The 25,757-nt window shown below is 40.6% G+C and overlaps 1 protein-coding gene across 1 annotated transcript in view; it reads left to right on the top strand.

The window, feature by feature from the left end:
* Positions 1 to 25,757, top strand: part of MAML2 (mastermind like transcriptional coactivator 2) — a 154,539-nt gene that overhangs the window by 2,890 nt on the left and 125,892 nt on the right. Inside the window, exons 2-3 of the mRNA XM_044669003.1 lie at positions 8,238 to 8,414; positions 13,435 to 15,012. Coding sequence (XP_044524938.1) covers positions 8,238 to 8,414; positions 13,435 to 15,012 — 1,755 coding nt within the window. The remainder of the gene's footprint in view (positions 1 to 8,237; positions 8,415 to 13,434; positions 15,013 to 25,757) is intronic.

The raw sequence follows: 25,757 nt of genomic DNA, 5'->3' as shown, positions 1-25,757 counted from the left end.
TGCTGTTTTATTCCCTCTGAGATATTGATCAAGTCACATGGCCTCCCTGGAACCTCAGTTTCCTCAACAGTGAATAAGAAAAGTTGAACTATATGACTCTGAGGACTTTTCCATCTCTGAATCAATGATTCCATGACTCTCAGGGCTACACCATAAATGGCATTCACTAGGGTGCAAACACTTCTAATGTTAATGGATTAGAAGCGAGATAATCTTTGTTCGGTACTTTCTACCTTATTAGGACAGCCTCTTTATTTATATTACTACGTGTAGTGTGACATGGTATATTAAAAAGCTTTCTAATGGGGCACTGCTATAAATGAAAAGTAAGTAAAGCTGTTAGTGCCCTCTAAATAAGTAATCTCCATTTCTGTCCTGAACTATCACTCTTTAAACTGAAATCAGGAGTGGCATAAGGAAGTAGGAAAAGGGAATGAGGCATTCATTTGTAGGGTGCTCTTTTGAAGTTGATCCAAGAAGTCAGTGAATGAAAACCATTATTCCTGGGTAATTGGTGGGTTTCCTGTGTGACTTCCTTTCAGGCCAATCCCTTGGGGACAACCGTGTACCCAAGGCTCCCTCTTCTGCCTAGCAGTAGCTGGTAGAACCAAGAACTGACCAGTTTTGTGTCTATACTTCCCTTTCAATCCTTACTTGGTCTCTGCAGAGCCTAGGGTTAAGGTACCTTGGCAGAAGAATATGAGAGAAGAGTATAGCATGGTCTATGGCAGGACTCAAATTCTCATAGAATCAAAAAATCTTAGGGAATGGAAGGCCACCTCTTTCAACCCATAACTAAAGAAGAATTCCCCTCTACAACATTCTCAACAAGTGCTGGTGATAAAAAGAAAGACAAAAGGCAGCCCTTGTTCTCTAGGAGTTCCCAATGGAAAGAGGAAGCAACATATAAACCACAGCATACAAACAAGATATATACAGGATAAAAATCTTGAACAAAAAATGAATCATGATGAAAATATTTTCATGGACAGTGGACCTCATTTTTTCAGGCTCATATAGGAAAAAACCATCCATTTCTTTCCTGCTAAACACAGTAGAGCTAATTTAGAATGATAGGTCCTGCATGCCTTAGTTTTCACTCAGTGCTACGGCTGGTTGAGATGAGTAAGTCCAGTTAGTCACAGATGGTTAAAACGACTGGCTTTGAGGTATCAGGGTTGAAAGTAGACACCTCGGTGGTTCTTCTTCAGATCCTTTGTTTTCTGCCTTTTAAATTGTCATTTCTTAAGCAAGACCTAGAAAATATTGACTCTGATTAGCAACTTGCAAGAGACTTAAGTTGGTTACTTCTGAACATCCTTCTAAATCCAAAATTTTATGATTCTGCAAGACCCTGAGCATTGAAGGCATCATAGATCCTCCTTGAATATTTTGGTGGCACTTCCATATAAAAGGAGTACTAAAAACACACATTTCCTTTATGACATCAGCTGGTTACAGAAAGGATCTAGTTAGGGGGAAAAATGCGGTCTGAGGTGACAGAAAACTATGCCAGGAGTCAGGAAACCTTGAGGTTCAGGTTTGAGTTTGATACTGACTTACTGAGTCATACAGCCAAATGGCAAGGAGTTGGAGGAGTGGGGCAGAGGATAGGTTGTCTTTGCCCTCACTGACTTTCAGAGACATGAATACCTACCCAAAACACTAAGCCTGAATCTTGCCCTAATCTGCAGATGAAATCTGCCCTCATCTTCTGTTCAGCATCAGGTAAAAAGTATTTATTACTCACAGATGATCCATTCCACAAAAAAGTGGTCTTCTATGTGAAGTGAAAAGAACTTTGGACCCCCCCCCCCAACACACACACGTATATAGACATAGAGCACTGGTTTCAGTGAAAGGAAAGAGATTTTTTTCTCATGGGTCTAGGTTCAAGGCTTTCCCCTCTATCCCTAACTCCCAGGATTGAAAGAAAATAAAAACTCAAAACACAAAACTCTGCCATAACCATCAACCAAGTCTCCTGTGGAATCAGGATGAATATCTCTGGGCACCTGCTTCCTCCTAAGTCCCATTGCCCTAGTTCTCAGTTGAAAAAGAAAGCCCATTTTCCTCATGCCCTTGGCATCTATTCAATCAAAAACAATTATTGAATAGTAAGTGGAGTCTAATGGACTAGTGTCCCTGGGTTTGGAGCTCAGAGATGTGCCTTCTCTCTACAGCTCTGCCACCTTGGCAGCCTTGGGCAAACCACTTACCCTTGCCAGGATTTGGAAGGTCCCTTCAATATCTACCTTACGTTATATGAATCTTTGGATCTCTCTCCTAGGTGCTCAGAACTATGTTAGTTATTGATGGATACAAAAAATGCAGTGCCCAATCTCAAGGAGTTTCCAGTTCAAGTGCAGAGATGAGACAGACACAAATAAAAATAATCAACAAAATAAGTAAATATAAGTACCAAATAAATAATAGGTGTTGATTCAGAGTAGCTAATGAGGAAGAGCATGCTGGGTCCCATGTTTGACAAAATCTCAGAAAAAGCATTTTGAGTATTTGGGCTCAGACACAGGAGAACAACCAGGACTGTGTTCCAGGCAGTGCAGAGAAAGAATGGACTTCCAGGATGAACAAAGCAATGGAGTCCTAGTGTTTCCCGCTGGATCAGAAGGAACGTGTCCTTAGTGAAAGGTCTATTGTAGGGAGTGGCTACATCTCCATACTGAGTTCAGAAATGAATAGGAAATGCTTTCCAGCACACAGCAATTGCAGAAGCTAGAGGTGGTCAGGCCTTTAGAAAGATCCAACAATGTAGAAGACAAAATGTCTATATGCAATGTTGCAACACTTTAGCTAGTGTTTGATGGCAAGCCTAAATAAAAAGTAGATTAAAATATATGTGTATAATGAGCATTATTTATAAAACGTTTATTATATCAGCATCAGAATATCTTCTGACCCTGGTGATCTTCAGAATGGTCATCTTAGACAAAACAAATTTGCAGCATCATTGAAGTAAGTTCTTTGTATGCCTGGAGAAGTAGGTGGCACAGTGAATATAATGTTGAGGTTAGGAAGACTTCTCCCTGACTTCAAATTTGATCTTAGACACTTAATCACTATGTGTTAAAGTTGTTTAACCCTGTTTACCTCAGTTTCCTCATCTGTAAAATGAGCTGGAGAAAGAAATGGCAAACTACTCCAGCATCTTTGCTAAGAAAACCCAGTGGGGTCATGAAGAGTCAGACACAACTGAAAGAACTAAATTTATATTCCAAGTCAACCACAATCAAGGAAGAGAACTCACACCGGTCATCAGTTGCCCTCTTTGTTCATCTTTGTGTGAGTTAGTGTAATCCTAGAGTTTCTTTCCCTGAGATTCAGAATCCAGATTAGTTCTTTTTCTCTGTGTTGTGTTAGAATGAACATCTCTGATTGGAGAACTGTCTGACATGACTGAATCTGGGTAGCAGGAGCAAGCCAAGGGCATAACTTAGCCCTTCCAGGTCACCATGAGGATTATCTTATGATCAGATTGGACGCCAGGCTCTGCTGAGTTAGCAAATGTCTGAAAAAATTTTCATAGAATCACAGAATCTCCAAGTCCATCTAGACTAATCTATAATAATAGTACTAAGTGACATTTATTATTATATTAAATATTTATTATTTATATTTAGCCTTCAAGTTTGCAAAGTACAACATGAACACAAAAATCTGCTGTACAAAATGCCTGACAAGTCTTTGCTCAAAGGCCTTAAGTGAAGGAATACCCACTGCCTCTTGAGGGACCCCATTCCATTTTGGAATAGGCCCAATTGTTATGAAGTTTTTCCATATCTGAAACCTAAATTTATTTCTTTAAAACACCCATCCATTATTACTAACTTTATATTCTGGGACCAAGCCATATGCATCTATTTCCTCTTCCACTAGACAGCCCTCCCAGTATTCTAAGAAAGCTATCATGTCTCCACTTCTCCATCTTAGATATCCCCATTTCTGCCAGCCTCTCCTCATAAGACTTAATCTCAAGGTCCTTCACTCTGTTTATTGCCTTCCCTAGGACGCTCTGATTTTTCATTGTCCTAACTAAGATATGACACTCCAGATGAAAACAATATTCTGAATGGGGCAAAATATAGTGGGACTCATCTCCCAAGGCTTGGAATTGACCTTTTTTTTTTTAACTCTTACCTTCCATCTTAGAACCAATACTATGTATTGGTTCCAAAGCAGAAGAGCAGTAAGGACTGGGAAATAGGGGTTAATGGACTTTCCCAGAGTCATACAGCTAGGAAATGTCTGAGATCAGATTTGAATCCAGGACCTCCAGCCTTTTGGCCAGCTTCTCAATCCACTAAGTCCCTCTGCTGCCCCCAGAATTCAGCCTATGATCATGCTATTTTGTAACATCTCTCATCTGTGCCCTTTCCTCTCTGATTCTGTCACCACCCTGGTACAGATCTTCAGCACCTCTCTTGTAGACTATTACAACAGCCTATCTGTTAATCTCACTGGTGTAAATCTTTCCCTCACTCCAATCCATCCTCCATTTGACTATCCCATTTACTTTCCTAAAAGAGATCTCACTATGTCACCACCACTTCCACCATTCAATAAACTCCAGGGGCCTCTGTCACCTCCACAATCAAATATAAAAGCTTCTGGTTGCATTTAATGCTCTTCAAACCTGGACCCCTTCTACCTCCCATTTTTCCCCCACCTTACTGAATCCCTCCATACTCTAATCCAGTGAAACTGGCCTCCTGGCTGTTCCTTGCACAAGACACTCCATCTCCAAACTGAACTGTCGTCCCCCTATCTAAAATTCTTTCCTTCTTTATCTCTGTCTCCTACCCTCTATGGTTTCCTTCAAGTTCCATCTAAAAATCTCGCTTTCTAAAAGAAGTCTCTCCTGATCCCCCTTTATCTTTATACAGCATGTTTGTCCAAAGTTCTTTCCGTGTTCTCTTTCCCATTGGACTGTGAGCTCCTTGAGGCCAGGGACTGTTTTTCCCATTCCTTGTATCCTCGGTGCTTAGAGTAGTGTCTGGCACATTCATGAATGCTGGTTGACTTGATTAGCTTTCTTGGGATCAATATCATTCTGTTATGTCACATTCAACCTACAGTTTATTAGAACCCCCAGATATTTCCCAGATAAACTGCCATCTGACCTTGTACTTATGATCCTAATTTTTAAAAACAAGTGTAAAACTATTCTTATCACTATTAAATTCATCTTAGTAAATTGACCCAATATTGTAGGCTTTTGGGATCTTTTTTTTAATCTGACTGTTATCCAGCGTGTTACCTATCTTCAGATCTGTCTCACCTATGTTTGACAAGTATTCCAACCATCCCTTTGTTTAAGTTGTTGATAAAAAATGCTAGTAGAGGGCCAAGTACAGATGCCCAAGGAACTTCACTGGAGACCTTCTAAATCCAGTGGAGGTGGGGTCAGCTAGGTGGCTCAGTGGATGGAGAGCTAGGCCTAGAGATGGGAGGTCCTAGGTTCAAATCTGGCCTCAGACTCTTCCTAGCTAGGTGACCCTGGGCAAGTCACTTAACCCTGACTGGCTAACCCTTACCACTCTTCTGCCTTAGAACCAATACCCAGTATTTATTCTAAGACAAAAGGTAAGGGTTTTTAAAAAAAACAATCAATCAATCATTCAAATGGAGGGAAGGAATAAACATTTATATAGTACTTATTATGACTGTATTATCTGATTTACCAACATTATCTCATTTGATCCTCACAACAACCCTATGATGTAGGTATTTTTATTCTCCTCATTTTACATGTAAGGAGAGAGAGGCAAACAAGCTAAGTGATTTGTCCAAGGTCATACAGCTAGTAAATGTAATAAATGTCTAGGGCCAGATTTAGATCCCAGGCCCAGCTCTCTATCTACTGTGCCAGCAGTTTGAATTTTGCTTCTAAGAGATAGAAGGAAAGATGAACTGAATTCCAGACATGAGAAATAGTCTATGCAAAGGCATGGAGACCAGAGATGATGAAATATCATGTAGAAAAAAACAAATAGAGTCCATGGAGTACATGAAAAGAACTAAAGTATTATAAACTTGAAAGGTTCTGAAAGAACAAGACTGTGAAGAATGCCATACAATTTTTATCTCTGGGAGGGGGCCGTAGATCATCTTTAGGGCCGGCCACACTATCATGTCGTCCATCACTAAGCCTTAGCCATCTTTCCCCAGCCTACCTCCAAAGTGAACTAGATTATATCAGCTCCTCTTCCAGATCTGAATCCTAAATTCTGATAGAATGTGTTAAAAGATTCTCTTTCTGCTTGAGAAGGCTCCTGAGATGAAAGTGTCAATTTTAAGAAGGGATTTATGGGAATAATCTCTGGGAGTTCAATTCTGTGAACACTGTGTTTAGGCTGGGAAAAAGGATCAGGAAATGTTGACCATAAGGTAATGGGACTTCCCAGAAACAAGAGAAAGAGGAAGTTTGGTGTAAGGTCTCCTTCCATCCTAGAAATGTCAAAAAGAACCACAGAAATGGACAACTGACCAGGTCAGACTCAACTAGTTGCAAGTAGAACGTAAGTTGCTTGAGGACAGGGACCATTTGAATCTTTGTATCTCCATTTCCCTAGTGTTGTGCCTTCCACCAATAAATGTTTGTGGAATTGAATTAAATATGAGTAAAGTGGTCTAAGGATTTGACTCAGTGCAAGATTGGGCTCTTTTTACTTTTTCATCCATAATGTGACCCGTGGATTCAATGGTGACTTTTGTCTGAGGCATCCCTTTCGTGTAGAGCTTCCGAATAGACAATGGAGTGCTTTTAGTTAGTGGAAAGAGAGGGAAAGGCCTGAAGTCTTGTGCAATAACCCTGTTTTTAAATCACTTCAGGAAGTTTGTGTTTCAAGTATTTTGGAAAACCGAGGATGTTTCAAACAGCTTCGGCTCTTTAAAATGAACACTTCACTGAGAAAAATCACCCTTGAATCTACCTCTGAGCTGAGGCCATTTTGTCTGCAGACCTATCTCTCTCCCTCTTTTGCCAGCCCTTCATTCCTCTTATGCTGCCAGACCCACTAGGGACTGTATCACCAAAAGGGCTCTCACACCAAAATGGAGGATTTGAAATAACACTGAGATGCTCAACGAGGAGAACAAAGATGTCTGTGAAAAGCAACATAGTTTATTGGTTCTAAAAAGAAAAGTATGGTGACTCATGCTTCATATGCAAACCAGATTTTACTTGTTATTCTGAAGATCACCATAAAAAAAAAAAAAAGAAAAGAAAAGAGAAGAGAAGAAAAACATTATTGTGTACTATCTGCCAGACATTCTGCTAGGTGTTAGGAGACATACAAAGATTCATAAAACACAGGTCCTTGCTCTCAAGGAGTTTATAACTTATCAAGGAAGACACAGCATTTACACAAACACCTATGGCACAAAGGGCCTGAGGCTGACTTGTAAGTCAGGACAGCTATGGACACCAGTGGCCAGGCCATAAAAAGAATAAATGACAGGGGCAAGGACCAAGATTGAATTATTTTTGCACCTCCCTTGGCTTATAGCAGAGAGCTTTAAGCACGGTGGGTACTTAATGCTTGCTTGCTTGCAGAATGCAATTAAACTGTTTATTGGGTACCTGTCACAAATGAGGCACTGTACCAGGCACTTAGGGAAACAAAGATGAAGAATGACGCTTCTTACTGTCTAATGTGGGGGAGATGAAATGCACAAACAAGTACAAAACAAGATAGAATGTGTTGAAAGTAAAATAAATCTAAAACTCTAGAAAATGAGGATGAGATCATTTTAACAGGAGAAATAAATAATCGATATTCATATAGTACTTTTAGGTTTGCAAAGCACTTTACATCCATTAATTGGTTAATTAACTAATTGATGAACAAGAAAATATTCATATTATAGGCTAGGAAAGAAGAAGGGCATTTTAGGGCTAACAGGAATTGGGAATTGGGAGTGGCAAGCAATTCAGACCTAACTGGGTGGAGGTTATACCATGAACGAGTCATGGAATGACTCCCCCAGTCTTCCAGGATGGTTAAGGAAAGAAACCAAAGGTCAGTCAGCCAATTACAAAGAATTTACTGAACACCAACAGAGTGCCCCAAACTATAATAAGGCAGGTCACCCCTGAGCACAAGAAAAAAGAGAAAAAGACAAGAAAGATTGTAGCAAGATATAAAACCTTGAACCATGAAGGGTATTTCAATATTTTTGCACTGATTGATTAAATTAAATTTGCACTTTAACAGAAATCTTCTGGAGATAAAGATGACCTAATCCCCAAACCCGAACCTCTAATATTGGAACTTCAGAACAGTGAGGGAACTATTTCAGAACAGATGGGTCTTTCTGGCATTGTACAGTGTTATAAGCAGCTGCCTCCTTCATCTATGCATAAAGCTGGCCCTGGTTATCTCTCTCAGACTGTGAGTTCCTAAAGGGCAGAGGCAAAGTTCTCTTTGTATAATGTCATCCACAAGGAGGCTTCTAATAATTGCTATTAATAATGACAATAATTAGAACTCTTTTAGTTGTGGGACTATTTTCTATAATATCACCAAGAAGCTTTGCCACCCTACTTCATGAGAACCATGATCTACCTTATTAAAAAAAAAAAAAAAACAACTCTCTACCTTCTGTCTTAGAATAAATACTATGTATTGGCTCCAAGACTGAAGAGCAGTAAGGGCTAGGCAATTGGGATTAAGTGACTTGCCCAGGGTCACACAGTAAGAAAGTGTCTGAGGCCAGATTTGAACACAGGATCTTCCATCTCTGTGCCTGACTCTCCATCCACTGAACCACCCAGCTGCTCCCATGATCTAGTTTTGAATATTACTACCCAGGAGCACATAATGCTTTGCCAGACTTTGCCAATGCCTAGATTGCTTTATGAGATAGGCAGTTGATAAGAGTCATGGACTCAAGAAGTTAGAGCCAAGTTTTGGGCATAGTGGTAAATGCCTCTAATCCCTGCTAATTAGGGTGGTCCAGGATGGTGGATTCCTTAACCTCAAGAATTCCAAACTCAATCAGATTTCCACACTAACTCACCAATATTGTAAGCTCCTAGGAGTAAGGGAATAGGGAAAGGAGTGGAGATCAATTTAACTAAGGAGAGAAGAACCAGTCCAGGTCAGAGACAGAACAAATCAAAGTTTCCATGTCAGAGGGCCTGTGAGTGGCCACTGAAGTTCCAGCCTGGGAGAGATGAGAAAAAGGAAAGAGGAAGAGGGGGAGGGGGAGGGAGAGAGAAAAGAAGAGGGAGAAGGAGATGGAGACAAACAGAGAGATGAAGAAAGAGAAGTAAATCAATTGGTTTGCCCCCTTTATTTTGCAGGTGAGGAAATAGAACTTCAGAGAAGTGAATGAAGTATGACCCAAGGTCAAATAGTGAGTCAGTGGGAAAGTCCAGATTTCCTGTCTCCAAGTCCATTACTTTTTTCACTGTGTCACTAGTAAAGCCACATGAACAACAACAAAATAGGAATTTGTTTAATGGGGGCCTAGTGACTTGAAAGAGTTAAAGCTGCTCCCCAGGGTGCCTCACTTAAAACCCAGGGAGTGGCCAAAGCAATGGGAGAATCTGGATGAACAGGTTTTCTCATGGTAGTGGGGAAATAAATCAAAGGCTGATAACCCAAGCACCAACTAAGGAATTCACCACCCTCTGTTTGTTCTTTGTGGGAACAGTTATAGGTTCTGTACAGCTACTCAGTGCCAGAATGGATCTGAGTACATGAGGCTTAACAGAGAGGGAAAGCCCTTTAAGATTTACAGACTATACTTACAACTCAATGAAATCTGTGGTATAGGTATTTTTATAGCCACTTTACAGAGGAGGAAACTGAGATCCAGAAGATCTAATTATTTGCCCAGTCATCCTAGTAATAATAAAGACAGGATTTGATCCTGGCTCCAGGTTCATCTCCCTTTCCAATACATCACTTGGATTTTCTCAAGCGGTCAATAGACATTTAATTAATATCTATTCAGTCTCAGACACCGAGCTAAGTACTGGGGATCCATAAAAAGACAAAAATAAGTCCTGCCCTCTAGGAGCTCCCAATTAGTGCAGTCTATCCAGAGCAACATGAATGGAGCTGCCATATTCTGTGCAGATCCCACCCCTATGTAAATAGACAACAGCTTTGCCATTCTGTGGAATGTTATCATTTGAAGAGTTCTGGAGTGATCAAGTGGGCATATCTTTAGATTACGTGAAGCACATGAAGAGTCTAGGACACAGAAATGAATCTTTACACCTGAAAAATCTTTGTCCACCTCCAAGTCTTTCCTTTAACCCATGACACTTTCTTGAGGCATGATGGGAACCAGCATTATGGGCACGTATGGCATACATGTATGACACAGTGGATAGAATGTTGGGCTCAAAGTCAGGAAGACCTGAGTCCCTAGCTGTGTGACCTTGAGCAAATTGCTTAATCTCAGCTTTTCTCAGTTTCTTCAACTGTAAAATGTGAGTAACAATAGCAGGTCCCTCCCAGAGCTGTTGTGAGGATTAAATAATAACTGTGTTTGCAGCACACTGCCTGGCACAAAATAAGAGTTATGAAAATGTTAGCTATAATGATGATGCTGATGCTGCCAATGAAATGAACAATATTTGTTACTGAACTTGCCGTGTATCTTACTTCCTGCTTCTGAGTCTCAGAATCACAGAATATCAAAGCTGCAAGGGACCTCCAGGAGCCATCTGCCCTCACTGCTATCATGTACCTGACAAGAGGCTGTGCAGCCTCCCATTCCACTTTGAGACAGCCCTGATTGTGATGAAGTCTTTCCTGTGATTGAGCCTAAAATCTGTCTCATTGCAACCTCTGCCCATTGCTCCTCCTTCTGCCTTCCAAGGCTGAAAAGAACAAGTCTAATCCCTCCTCCATGTGATATTTGGAACAAGTTATCATATCCCAGTCCTCAGTCTTATTTTATTCAGGCTAAACATATCCATTTCTTTCCATCGATCCTATATCATGAACCCAAAGATTTACAATATCTCTTCTGGACACTTGCCACCTCACCAAAGTGTACAGAACATTGATTCCTGACTTGGAGTCAAGAAGGCTTCATTTGAAATCTGGCCTCTGACTTTGCTGGCTATATGAATCTAGGGAAGTCACTTAATAATTCTGTGCCTCAGTTTCCTCATCTATCAAAATGAGAGTTGATATTTTTACCATCTTTCCTACAAAGTTGTTGTAAAGCATGAAGGTTATAAAAATGTCAAAGTGTTTTGTAATAAAATGATAAATAAATATCAGCTGTTATTACAGTTGGTGGTGGTCATTGGGCAAGATAACCATGAGATCTTTCTGCATTTATTTTTTCTCTGGGCCTCTCATTGTCCATTGGAGAATAGAAATCCCAAGCTTTGAAGCTGAGCCTTCTCATTTACTGCATATAGTGTGTGAATCCTAGTTTTTTTTTTTTTAATCTGTAAAATATGGGAGGAGATTTCACTAAATGACCTCTAAGATACCTTCAAACTTCAAATCCTGTCCTGAGTTATGTCCTTACAAACCATAAGGTTAAATTTTCAGAGTGGGACTTGGATCTGAGGACATGATGGGTTACAGAGACTACTGGCACCAGACCATGATTGGTAATGGAAGAGCACAGACCCGAAGCTATCTAATCTATCTTTTCAGACATTCCAAATTACCCTTCTTTCATTTTATATTTCAGTCAAACTAGCCTACTGCACTCTTGCAAGACATTTTCATGCTTTTGTACAGACAGTTTTTCATGCCTAGAACATACTTACTCCTCATGCCCTTCTTTCTGAATCCCTCTTCCGAGTCAAATTCAATGCCACCTTCTATGAAAACTCTTCCTGATCCCTCCACTTGTTAGCACTGTCTCCCTCTTCAAATCGTCTTGTATTTATATTTCTGTTTAGCTATCATATACCCTAATATGGGGATAAGCTACTTGAGGGCAGGCCTATTTAGTTTTCTGTCTTTATATCCCTAATGCCTGCCTAGTGCATCATATATGTTTAATGAATAGAACTGAATTAAGGAGAAGTTCTTGAAGCAGTGAGGAAATGTCATAAATGAAGGCTAAGGAAAATAATAGCTTGAATTTCACGGCTGGAAAAATATCTCCCTGTCCCAGATCTTATGTAATTATTATGTAATTACTTGTAAATAATTTAAATGGGCCAACCACACTTGGAAGACCATTTTTTGATGGATGCCATTTTTGTACTTTGCTGGTCAGATCAATAAGAAGCCTTTATGAGGACCTGAGGATCAATGATGGGCATTTTCTGGCCCTTGTTAATTTGCTGATATGGGAGAATGGCCTTCAGAATCAATCTCTACAATTTTTGAAGTTCGTATTACACACTCTATTAGGTTGATGAATGAAGCACTTAAAACAATTTATTTAAAGCTTCCCATCTCTTAAAGTGGTAGAAGCCACATTCTGGCTTTGATTTTGGTTATAAATTTTGTGATTGGGCAACACAAGAAGACTAGCCTTCCTCCTCTCACCTCCACACCCAGCCCACCTCCAATCCAAGAAAATCTGTAGAATTGCCTTACAGGTGGGAGCTTCTCACTTTGAATAAGATACAATCTCCTGCTTGTTATAGGACATAAGAGTATAGCTATCTAGACCTTGGTGCCTAGAAGTGGAATTACAGTTCAGAAAGTATATGAACAAAAGAGTGAATAAACTCTTTGGAACCCACCAGCAACTATTCAGGGTATTTATTTAGAGAGTGATAGTGATGGAGAGGTTAGAACAGGGCCTGTGAATGTGTTCTGAGTTTGTGCCCCAGGTCCCTGATTGGCTCCTTTTCTGGATTGGGGCCAAAATGTAACCCTGCTGGCCTTCTGTGGATATGTGTGGGTGTGGAACATTTTAGAGGGAGAGATATAGCATTAAAAGAAAATGATTGTCTCAATCATTATTCCAGAGGACTGATTATGAAGGATTCTACCCATATCTTAACAAAGAGCTGATGGTCTAATATGCAGAAGAACATATTTTGAGACATGACTAACATGGAAATTTGGGTATATGTGTATACTTAAATACACTTGTTCGTTATAAGGTTTTACTTTATTTCAGTTTGGGAAGGGGAAGTAAGATGGAAAGGAGAAAAAAATAAATGTTTGATATTTAAAATATAATTTAATTTAAAAATAAAAAAATCATTCTGATCCTTAACTGAGTCCAGAAACACAGAGTTCCACTAAAAGAAATTTGCCCTATGATCCCCAAATTCTTTTATTTTTGCACTAGTTGTGCAATTTGCTGTCCTTTACTGTCTGCTACATTTATTAAGTTTTCTTCCTCATAAGATCTTCCATTTGAAAAGCAGAAATATTCAAATGAGAGGGACAGAATTTTGATGATTATTTAAATACAAGTTTGGGTTTTCTAATCATTTTTTTTTTTGGTTCTCTCTTTCAGCTCCAAGGTTCCTTGAAGAGAAAGCAGGTGGTGAGCCTGTCTCCAGCCAACACCAAGAGACCCAATGGCATTGTGGAGAACTCCTTCCTTGATATCAAGAGGATACGAGTAGGGGAAAATCTCCCTACAGGACAAACTGGACATCATGTCAACAATGGGCAAAGCCAGTTAATGCCTATGAGCCAGGGCCCTCTGAGGAAGGCCAGCACCCTTCCAACCAGCGCTCATTCTCCTGGTAATAGTATGTTTAACCTGGGTTTAAAGGAGGTCAAGAAGGAACCAGGAGAGACAGTGTCCTGCAGTAAGCACTTGGATGGCCAGATGACACAGGAAAATATGTTTCCCAATAGATATGGAGATGCTCCAGGGGAACAGATGATGATGGATCCAGAGCTCCAGGAGTTGTTTAATGAGCTGACTAATATATCTGTGCCTCCTATGAGTGACCTGGAGCTGGAAAATATGATCAATGCCACCATAAAGCCGGATGACCCGTTTAACATTGATTTGGGCCAACAGAACCAGAGGAGCACTCCAAGGCCCCCTTTGCAGATGGAGAAGATGGTGATCAAGAGTGAATACTCACCAGGCTTGACCCAAGCCCCAGTTGGTTCCCCTCAGCTACGGCCTCCCTCGACAGGACCTGCCTTCTCTATGGCCAGTTCTGCCCTGTCTGCTTCTTCCCCAATCCCCTCAGGACCTCCAAACCAGAATCAGCCCCAGGCTTCTTCAGGGGCAAGTAGGCCAATGGCCAACTGGCAAGAAGTCTCTCATGCCCAACAACTCAAACAGATAGCTGCCAATCGCCAGCAGCATGCCCTAATTCAACAGCAGCAGCAGCAACAACAACAACAGCACCAGCCAAACCAGCCTTCTAGCTGGTCAGCCTTGTCCCCTGCGGTGCCTTCCCCAGGGCCATTTGGCCAGGAGAAAATTCCCAGCCCTTCCTTCCGTCAGCAACAGTTCAGCCCACAGAGCCCAGCCATCCCTGGGGTGCCAGTGAATGGCAGTCAGTCAAAAGCGATGGCCAACTATATGTACAAAGCAAGTCCTACCACCCAGAGCAGCCACCTGGACGTCCTCATGCAGCAAAAGTCTCAGGACCTCAATAGAAACTTCATGAGCAACCCTCACCCACCTTTGGAGCCACATCATGGCAACACTAAGCCCTTGTTCCACTTTAACTCAGAACAAGCAAACCAGCAGATGCCTTCAGTTTTGGCTTCCCAAAGCAAGCCTTCTCTCCTGCACTATACTCAGCAACAGCAGCAGCAGCTACCCCAGCAGCAGCCCCCACCACCACCACCGCAGCAGCAGCCACAACAGCAGCAGCAGCAGCAACAGCAACAGCCACCGCCACTGCCACCACCTCCACCACAGCAACAACAAAGTTCGGTGGCTGCCCAGCCCCAGCCCCAGCAGGCGCAGCCCCAGCAGCAACCCCAGCCCACCCAGACCCTGTCCACCCAGCCTCTTCTAAGGTCATCCCTCCCACTACAGCAAAAGATCATGCTTCAGAAAATGCAGGGTCAACCAATCTCTGGATTGCCCTACGCAGTCTCTCAACAGCATAGACCGGTAAGATCTTTCCATCTAATTTTTCAAGTACTTGAGTAGATATTGGCATTCTATGTGTTTGACATTTCTGTGAGGTGCCAGACTCAGAGCCAAAGATGGCAGTAGCCTTTCCGAATTATTCAACCTAAGAGAAAACTTGGAACATATGTGAGAGTTGATGGGGAGGACATAAAAGCAGTCCTCAAATATTTGAAGGGTTTCTGTGTGGAAAGAAGATTAGATCTATTCTGTGTAGGTCCTCCAGAAGGAAGAACTAAGAACTATGGAAAGAATTTATAGGTAAACAAATGTTGGTGTAGAATAAGGAAGAACCCTCTAATAAGGTTCCTTTTAGCCCTAGCTCTATAATTTATCATCTATGATATATATTATTATTATATTATATTATATTATATGTATGTGTATATATATATATATATATATATATATATATATATATATATGTTTGGGATGGAGGGAAATGAGCTTCTTACAGATGCAGCAAGCCCCTAATATTCACTAAGAGTATTCAGAGAGAAACTGAATAATTATCAGTTGTGATTAATCTAGAGATAATTCTTGCTTTCAGTAAGGATTAGACTAGAGCAGTATCATCAAACTCAAATGGAAATGGAGACCACTAATCTGTGTACAAGTATATCTTCAGGCCACATATTAACTTACTTTTCAAATCTAACATTATCTATGGTTTATTACATTTTTATCTACATATTCCTTAAAGATTTCTCACAATCATTATCCAGCATTTAGGTTTTTTTCTTGATAATCTTTCTCTTCTGGGGTTCCGGATTTTAGCTTGCCATTGTTGTTAGCCCAGCGCCTTCTCAGCTTTATCCTCACACTCAGGGTCTGTCTACGCTCTCTAGGCTCCTGAGGTCTCAGGTCCCGTTGTTCTTGGGGTCCAGCCTCCTGGTCGTCCCTGGTCTGCCCCTCTGCCGGAGGCTCCTTCAGTAGTCTCAGGGCACTGCTCCCACTGAGTGCTCCCGTCTGCACAGGGTCCCCACTCACAGTCCAAGCCTGTGTTCGAGATCCTTGTCCGCGCCTAGGGCAATGCCTTCACCCGCACAAGCACTCAGGAAAGTCCGTGTGCGTTCTTTAGCCTCTTGGGGTCCTAAGTCTTGCTGCTCTCAGGAACAAGCCCTGGAGCTGCCAGTGACTTAATGGGTGCCCCAAACCTGCTTTAACTCTTGTGCACTGGCCTTGGCATTGTACGTGGTGTGGGAGGTGGGGGAGAGGCTTCTTCCTCTCGCGTTTTCGTGAGAGCTATTTCACCCCTTTATAGCACGGAAATGCCCCGATTCCATGTACCTTCAATGCTGCGCCCTGTTGTGGGGTCCCTTCATTCATCTGGATTCGTTTTTATGTCCCCTTGAGGAGTCCTGTACGCTTCGGTTAGGAGAGATCAAGCAGCTGCTCCTTACTCTGCTGCCATCTTAACCAGAAGTCCAAGACATACTTCGCATTTAGGTTTTTTTAATAGGAAAAGTATTTTTTCTTTATTTTCTTGGGACAGTAGTGAACATGAGCTCTTCAATGCAGAGAAGATCACATCATTATTAAAAGGATGGTTCATCAGCATTAGAAAGAAATGTGATTGTTGCTATGAGCCAGTATGATTACATCAAGAATAGGTTATGCCAGACTAACCTCATTTTCTTTCCTGAAAGGGTTACTTGTCTGGTAGATCATGGCAATGTAGATAGCTACATTCCAGCCAAGCCTTTAAAAGGTCTTTCATGTCATATTTGTGGGAAACATTTAGCAATATATTCTAGATAATTGTAGTTAGGTTTATCTGGAATCAAGATAATTGGTAGGATGCAAAGTATTGTCATTAATGGATCAATGTCACTTGAGAGGGAAGTCTTTAGTGGAATAGACCATATCTGAGATCCTTTCCAACCCCAGGTTCCATAATTCTCTGGTAATAGAAGGAAGCACATTAATTTGATTTAGTTAATTTGATAAGCATACAGAACTCAGTTTTATAGGGTAAGGCCTGAAATCAAATTCTAGGTCTTTTACTTACTACCAATGAGACTGAACAAATCACTTACTATCTCTGGCCTTGAATCTCCTCATTTGTAAATTGAGAGGATTGGACAAGATAACCTCTAAGGTACCTTCTTTCCTAGAACAATGAACTTAAGATCAGAATTTGGAATATTAATAAAGAAATTCTGTTACACAACAAGCTCTGATACAGACTTCATAATAAGTGTCCTAATATAGACATTATAAAGGAATTTTATTCTACTACCTATAGTGTACAAATGAATGTTAAGTAAGGATTGATGTATAAAGGGACTCAAGTAGAAACACAAACTAGGGACAATATGTTTGAATTTTCTCCTGTACATTTAAGTTTGAGTCCACCACTGGCCTGCACAGAGAGAGAACAACATGTCAAAACAATATTGCATGGCCTAATGTAAATGGCAGCTCATGGATCCTGAAATAGTTTGTTGGATGAACTGAGCAGAAAAGAGATCATGCAAATGTAACTAGAGAACCATACTTATGACCATGTGGAAAGTAATGTGAGGGAGGCATTGTTAGCTACAGATAATATTCAGAGATTATACAAGGTGACTAGAGGCAGCTAGGTAGCAGAGTGGAGAGAGTGTCAGGCCTGAAGTCAGGAAGACCTGAGTTCAAATCTGACTTAGACATTTACTAGCTGTGTGACCCTGGGCAAGTCACTTAACCCTGTTTGCCTCCATATTCTCATCTGTTAAATGAGCTGGAGTGGGGAATGACAAACCAGTCCAGTATTTTTGCCAAAAAAAAAAAAAGCCAAACCAAATGGGGTCATGAAGAATCAAAAATAACCAAAAAGAGTTTAACAAATAGAGGAACAGTGGTAGAATGGATCCTAGATTCTAACAAACATTTTTTTTAAGGGGGAACATCTGAACTTGTGATTCTGTCAGTGTAAAGAACTACCAACATGGAAACTCCTTCCATGCATTGTAGATTGGCAATTTTGTCACAGAGAATTGCTTGGGACACTGAGAAATAGCCATTACTTGCTTAAAGCATATAAGCTATGCTATGTAGGAGGCATAACATGAATTCAGGTATTTCTGACTCCAAGGTCAGTTCTATATTTTTTTGTATCAATCAATCAATAACAAGAGTTTATTATGTCTTCTGGTGCTTAAATATTGTGCTTGACCCTAAAAGATATATTCAAAGAATGAAACAATCCCTTCTTTCTAGGAGATTACATTTTAATACCACAATGACTTTACAATAGATGAGACCGAAGAAGAATTCTCTTCCCTCATCTGATAATATCATACATTTATATAGATATTTGAGGACTTAAAAGTGCTTATCATGTGTTCCACAAGCAGCATGAATCCATTCTTACTGTGTTAGACTCAAGTGGTATATCCACACTATTCCAATGACCTCTATTCCTCCATGATCCTATTCTGGCCCTACTCATCCATCTCTATCCATAGTGTCCTTTGGAGCTCTCTTCAGAGGAGAATTAAACTTTGGTTAAAGCTAAAAGGTGAAAGGATTGTTAGTTGAAATGAGTGAGGATATAGTGGAATGTGTTAAGAATACATTGTGGAGTCAGTAAATAGAGAGCCAGCCCTGAAGATAGGAGGTCTTGAGTTCAAATCTGACCTCAGACATTCCCTGGCTATGTGATCCAATCATTTGACCTTCATTGCCTTGCTCTTACCACTCTTCTGCCTTGGAACCAATACTTAGTATTAATTCTAAGACAGATAGCAAGGGTTTAGAAATACAGTGGGAGTTCCAGAGGTCCAAAGGATGAAGATGGGTGAATGGGGTCGGAAATCTGGACAACTCTCTCCGTTACGGATCATTCTCCCATTCCTTACAAATTGTACCAGGAAGAGGAATGAAAATAATTCTTGCTCCCCACTACTGTTTTCCCCAACCATTCCTCAGCTGTTGTACTTCAATGATCAGTTGACTCTCATATATGATTTTATTTCATACAATTCTAGAATGTACTCATGTAATGATTTTTTCATATCTGTGTTTGTGTCTTATGACTCTATTGTAAGCTCCTTGAGGAGAAGTATCATGTCTTATCTAAACTTTACCAGGGTCTCTAGTACAATGACTTACACAAAAGAGACACTTAATCAATGTTAGGAAAATGGATGGACATTTGAATATTGAATTCTGATTCTTCCACAATCAATATGAGTTAGTCGCTTCCCTAATCTAGCACACAATTTTTGAACCTGGAATAAAGAAAAGAATTAATTGACATCAGTGAATTAATATAGATATACACATATATAAAACACGTTAAGATGAAATAAAATATTCATATATATTTGAAGGGTGATTTCTGATCCAGCTTCATCCCACAGTTTGTAAGGAGGACATTCTGACATCTTCAACCTTAGAGATCTTTAACAGGTCAGTCAACAAGCATTTATTACATGCTTATGATAAGCTAGGTGCCATGCTAAATACAAAAAGAAAGGAATAAAAAATCATGTGAATCTTTTGTTTGTTTAGCTTCTTGTGAGAGCATTATCAACCTACTGTACACAAAATTGTGAAGTAAGCTAAGTTTGCCTTAGGTGCATATCTCCTCATCTTTTAGAAGCTCCTCTCTCTACTCCACAAATACCCTTGTTCTAGCGCTTTGTGCACATTGTCCTTCCAGGCAGCACCCTTTTCCTCCTGGATCTCATGATGCTATACAAAGTATGTGATTTGGAGTCAGAGGACCTGGGTTTGAATCCTGCCTCTGCCACTGTGAGATCATGAGCAAGTCAGTTAATCTCTCAGACTTGATTTTCTTTTTTCTTTTTAATTTTTAAAATTTTAAAACCCTTACCTTCCATCTTGGAGTCAATACTGTGTATTGGCTCCAAGGCAGAAGAGTGGTAAGGGCTAGGCAATGGGGGTCAAGTGACTTGCCCAGGGTCATACAGCTAGGAAGTGTCTGAGGCCAGATTTGAACCTAGGACCTCCCATCTCTAGGCCTGGTTCTCAATCCATTGAGCTACCCAGCTGCCCCCCCAGACTTGATTTTCTTACCTGTAAAATTAAGGGATTGAATTCCATGACCTCTGAGGACCTTTCCAGAGCCAACTCCATGTTTTCTGGTTATCTGGCAGTAAGTAGTCATGAATTAATGAGAAAAACAAACTCTTGCTACTCTATCTGTCAGCTAATGTGTTCCTGCCTTCAGGTAGTATGGTGCCAAAGCACATACATTCCACAACTCCTTAAGCATGTTCTTAAAGAAGTATGAGAAAGATGAGCATTGGTGGGCATCATGGCAGGCCATTGGTAGAAATTATTGATTGAGGTGAGGAAATACTATGAAGTTGACACCCCTCAAATCAGACTCCAGAGGCATATTCCTGCTTCCCCATGCTTAAGGGAGATTGGACCAGATTAATGAATGACTTAAAAAAAAAACATTTATTAAATGCTTGCTATGTGGCAGGCAAACACTTTGCTAAGGGCTGGAGCTAAAAATATAAAAGTGAGACTGTCTCTACCCTAAGGGCAAGACAGCATGTGTAATGGGATATTCTATGTGGAAGTGAGTTTTGGCCTAGGGAGTCTCATGAATGGTGAGTTAATCCAATAGCCAAAAGGAAGAGTGGTATTGAATTAATTACTCAACTCAGAACAAGAGGTGGAAAAGAGGGCAGGGTGTTTATGCATGATGACAGAGAAGATGACAAAATGGCCAGAATAAACAATTGGATGGGATGTGAAGCCTGGTCAGGTCTGTGGCTGCTAGATGAGTTTATATTCATTTGTCAAGACATCTCAGTCCCATAGCAGGAATTCAAAAGTTGAATGGACTTATTTCTCCAAGGATTTGGAGCATGGTTTCTGGAAGTATTGATTGGAAGGTATTGTTGGGGTTGGGATGGGTCAGAGAAAGGCAGTGGCTATGGCTGTGGTAGAATAGGGAAGATGGCAAGATTAGATAGAGAACCAGATGGGATCCAAATACCATCTCATGAGCTTCTTCCCAGCTCTCTAATTTTGTGTGACAAGTACACCAGACATTTTAAATCCAAATGAATTCCATCCCTTTGGATGGAGGTCATTGCTCAAATTCTGTTTGGAATTTCTCTTTAGGAGATGTTCCAGAGCCCATGATGTATTCTTTTGAATATGTTCAATGGTGACCATCCTTCATCCTTGGAGGAGGTGGGAGAGTTGACTTTTAGAAGCAGGCAAGGGTCATTTGGAGTCAACTCTGGTGAATGAAGCTGTCAAGTTGGCAGGGAAAGTACCCATCAGGAACTAAAATGAGGTGATGGTGATAATCAAATACATGTTATTGCATGGCTATACGCTGTTTCTGAAGGTCCATGTGAAAGCTCTCGTGCATCAAGATTTTAAAATAGACATAATTTCCCTGGTGTGAGCCTTCCTCTATCTGCACAGACTGTAATCCCTTTACAGAGTGTCTTGAAGTCACTGGAGCCAAAGTAAATCACAGTTAAAAGCAACCTTCTAGCGAAGAATCTTTTAGAATTTAATCTGATCTTTGGATGACAAATATGGCCAAGTTAGTCTTTAAATCCTATTTGCCTTAGTAGGATCTACCTGAAAAATATTGTTTTCCATTATCAAAGCCATGAAATCCCAAGGTCTCCACTATGCCATGATGAAGTCACAGAATAGATCTTTAGCAGAAGGCTCTGGTACTCAAGTCAACAAATATTTATTAAGTACCTATTACATGTAAGACACTAGGCTAAGCATACAAACAAAGGCAAAAATATTTCCTGCCCACAAGGTGTTCACATTCCAAAGAGAGAAAGAATTTGCAAACAACCATGTACCAACAAAATGCTTACAGGACAAATTGACAGCAGTCTCAGATGGAGAGTGCTAGCATTTAAGGGGACCAGCTGCAAAGAGACTTGATAGACGTCTGAGAACCCAGGAGATGGAAATCAAAATGGAGATCACTCTAGGCATATGGAAAATTCATAGCTCTTGTTCCTAGTTTAAGAAACAGCAAGGAGGCCAGTGTCACTGAATGATAGAGTATGGGGAAGGGGGTGAAGTAAAAACAGCCCAGGAAGGTAGGAAGGTCTTTAAAACTTAAACAGAGGATTTTATATTGGATCCTTAATTTAATAGGAATCAATGGCGTTTATTGAATGGGGAAAGGGTGAGTGACATGGCCAAACTTGAGCTTTAGGAAGATCACTTTGGCAGCAGCGTAGATGACAAACTGGAGTGGGGAGAGGCTTGAGGCAGGGAGTGTAATTAGAAAGCTAGTGCAAGAATTCAGGTATGGAGTTATAAGGGCCTGGAAGAGGATGGTGGCAGTGTCAGGACAGAAGAGAGTATATAGAAGAGAAATGTCAGGACAAATTGGCAACTTGTTGGAGGGAAGAAATGAGAAAGTGCAAGAGCAAGAAGTCCAGAACAATACCTACGTTACAGGTCTACATGACAGGGAGAGTTGGCAGTGCCCTCAATATTTTTAGGGCATTTAGAAAGACAAGAAGTTCACATTCAATGGGTAGTTGGAGTTGTGAGACTGGAAGTCAGGAGAAAGGTTAGGGCTGGATTAATACATCTAAGAATCACTGACACAGAGGATAATTCAATCTATGGATGCTCATCAGGAACTGAGAAAAATAATGTAAAGGGAAAAAAAGGAGAGGGCAAGGAGAGAACCTGCTGATATTCAAGGCCCTCCACCATCTACCACAACCCTAGTTTTTCTCCCTTGGTAAATATTAGTTACCGGACTTTCATGTACTCTATGTTCCAGGCAAATCATGGTATTCTCTGTTCTTGAACATTCCTTGCCTTCTCCTGCTTCCATGTCTTTACTGAAGCTATTTCCCAAGCCTCTTTCCTTCTAAAGTCATAAGATCTGTGAGATCTTATACAAAAGTCATAAGATCATAGGAATAGATGTGACAAAGAACTCAAAGATCTTGTAGCCAAATTCTTCATTTTACAGGTGAGGAAAGTGAGGTCAGAAGAATAAGGTTGTTTGCATAAGGCCACACATAAGTGATAGATGTAGGATCTGAACCTTGGTCCTCCGCCTGGAAAATCCCACTTTCTCTATTATCTTGGCCCCAGTGAATAACAACCTTCTCCCTCAGGCTTCATCTAGCATTGTCATATCTCTTATTTATCATAAAATCCCATGTTTTGTATTTACTTATGTCTGTGTCAGATACTCCTACTAGACGGGGACCTTATTTTACCTAACCTTTGTTTTTCTCACAGCATCAAGCACTGCGCTTCACTCACAATGAGCAATTAATAAGTATTTGTAGAGGGAATGAAGAATATATTTTCTTTCAAATCTCATTACTTTCCAGTTAGATAATGCCTAGAGCCCAAAAGTCCACAGCTCAGAGTTGCTTTCACTCAGCTATTATCTACAATAGATCACAGAAATTGGCGTTCTTGTCCTGAAATAGTTATCTCTATTTTTCACTTAAGTCTTAAGACAGGGAGGAAAATAAGCAAATATTCTTGAGTCTAACAGCTCAAGCTTCCTGAGTGAAAATGCTAGTTTTGTCATTTCTTTCCTTGTCACTCTTATTTTGTGTCAAACTTAGGAAGACTTGCAATGGAATTTGCTAACTTGAGCCCATCATGGCCTTAGAAATGGTGGAGAAACTGCTTTACTCCCTACCACAGAAGGGCAAATGCCATTTGGGGATCTTGTGGTGTCATTTTGGCAGCAGGAGATGGAAGACAAGTGGCCTTCTTCACCTTGCAGAGCCTCCTGCTTACCCAGCCCAGCTCCAGAAAGCTCAAACAGAAGCCTTACCCTGGGGCATTTTCCCCTCCCCACTATTCCTTGCCCCAAACATTTCATACCAGCTGCCTTGGAATGTAATCACACATCATTGAATTGCTGCTGGAAACCCTATTGTTTCATCTCCAAGATGGAATACAGAAATTGATTCTCCCAAGGCAGGGAGAAAAAAATATCTTCAGTGGTTCTGTTAATGTCTGTGAGTTGGCACTGTAGTCACCTTATTCACTTAATTATTCTTCCCTGCTTTATTTGAGGAGTGGGAGAGAGGGTGTAGGGAGAGGATAAATGCATATGTTTCTGATTAATTTCCAAGTAACTGAATACTTGTTTTAAGTCTGGAGGAGTTATTTGTTGTCCAAGGCACATGAGGCTCGGTTCCAAAAGGGTTTTTCCCTTTGAACCAAGAAGTACGGTCTTTATTTCAGAGCTATGTAATCAAATGCTTAAAAGCGTAAATTTCTTTCTAATTTTGGATTATATAAAGCTCAAGTGGATTGCATATTTAGTTTAGAATTCACCCATCTCCAAAAATTCTGGGAAAGAAGAATAAGGAGTTTCTTTTGACATAATGGCTACCTTCTCCCTTTTGGCCTCAATCCAAACTCCTCAATGTAACATTCAGGACCCTCTATAATCTGTTCCCATTCTACCTTTCCAAATTTATCTCCTGCTACATAACTAACACATTTCTACTTGTCAGGTTGATTTCTTTCTCCCAAAACATATAAGCACATTGTGCTAATTTCTACCTACCTGCCCTAGCTCATACCTAACTCCTACAGGATCTTGTCTGGATCTCTGCCTTGCCTGTCTCGTAGTTTGTCTTTCACTATATCTATCTATTAAAAGGGACCTGAAAGGTCACCCATTCCATTCTACAGCTTGAATTGCAGCTATCCAGGTACTTCTCATTGCTAGAGCAAAATGTCATATTCTGCTCCCTGGAGCGGAGCTAGAAGGTATCTTTCTAGTGAAACCTAAAACACTAGGCAAATTTTACCACATTGATGGGCATTCATTCTCCTTGTGGACAGGGACTGGCTTGGGGTTTGCCTTTGAATCCCCAACACCCAACACAATAATCCCACATAGCAAATACTTCCTAAATGCTGGCTAAATTGAATGCTGGTTTCCCCCTCTCACAGAGAAATGCCTTCCCCCATCCATTCCACTTCTTATTCAAAAGCCCACCCATTCTTCAAAGCCTACTTTCAGTCCTTCATTTGTTTTCCTTGACACTTGCAATCCACATGGATCTCTTCCTCCATTGTCTCCTTTAATACTTGTGTCTACACCACATAATTATTACAAGGGTCAGTAATTCAGCTAGCTTTCATTAAGGGCCTACTAAGTGTAATGAACTATACCAAGGATGGAAATACAAAATTGAAGGAGTATGAGAGTCACTGATCTCCCCCGATACTTAAAATCTAATAAAGGAGGGCGCAGCAAGGTGATTTAGCAGATTGAGAGTTATTAGGCCTAGAGACTGGTCTCTAGGAGATCTTGGGTTCAAATCTGACCTCAAACATTTCTTGGCTGTGTGACTTTAAGTAAGTCACTTAACCCCCATTGCCTTACCACTCTTCTGCCTTAGAACTAATACTAGTATTGATTATAAGATGGGAAGTTGTAACATCCATGATCTTAAGTGGGGTCAAAGCTGCCTCACAGAATTCCATAGTGCCCCTCAGAACTCCAGGAGAGGGGGCAGTTGGGGCAGTTAGAAACTTGAGTATAAAAGGCCAGATCACCCTACTTGCAAGGACACACTCCTTGTGGGTTCAAGGGCTGAGAGGAAGAGTTAGATTACTCTTTGGTTAACTCATCTCTGACCTCAAGGGCTAAGAAGTAAGAGGGTTTTTTGTTGTTGTTTTTTAGTCTAATAAAAGAATATTACTTTCTTGTCTCATTTTACAGTTTGGCACCTTATTTACACATCACCTCGTTCTCTCAGAAT

Source organism: Gracilinanus agilis, chromosome 3 (assembly GCF_016433145.1).
Source record: "Gracilinanus agilis isolate LMUSP501 chromosome 3, AgileGrace, whole genome shotgun sequence".
Lineage (NCBI taxonomy): Eukaryota > Metazoa > Chordata > Mammalia > Didelphimorphia > Didelphidae > Gracilinanus > Gracilinanus agilis.
The sequence above is the reverse complement of the archived record's forward strand: the minus strand, read 5'-3'. Positions and strand labels throughout refer to the sequence as shown.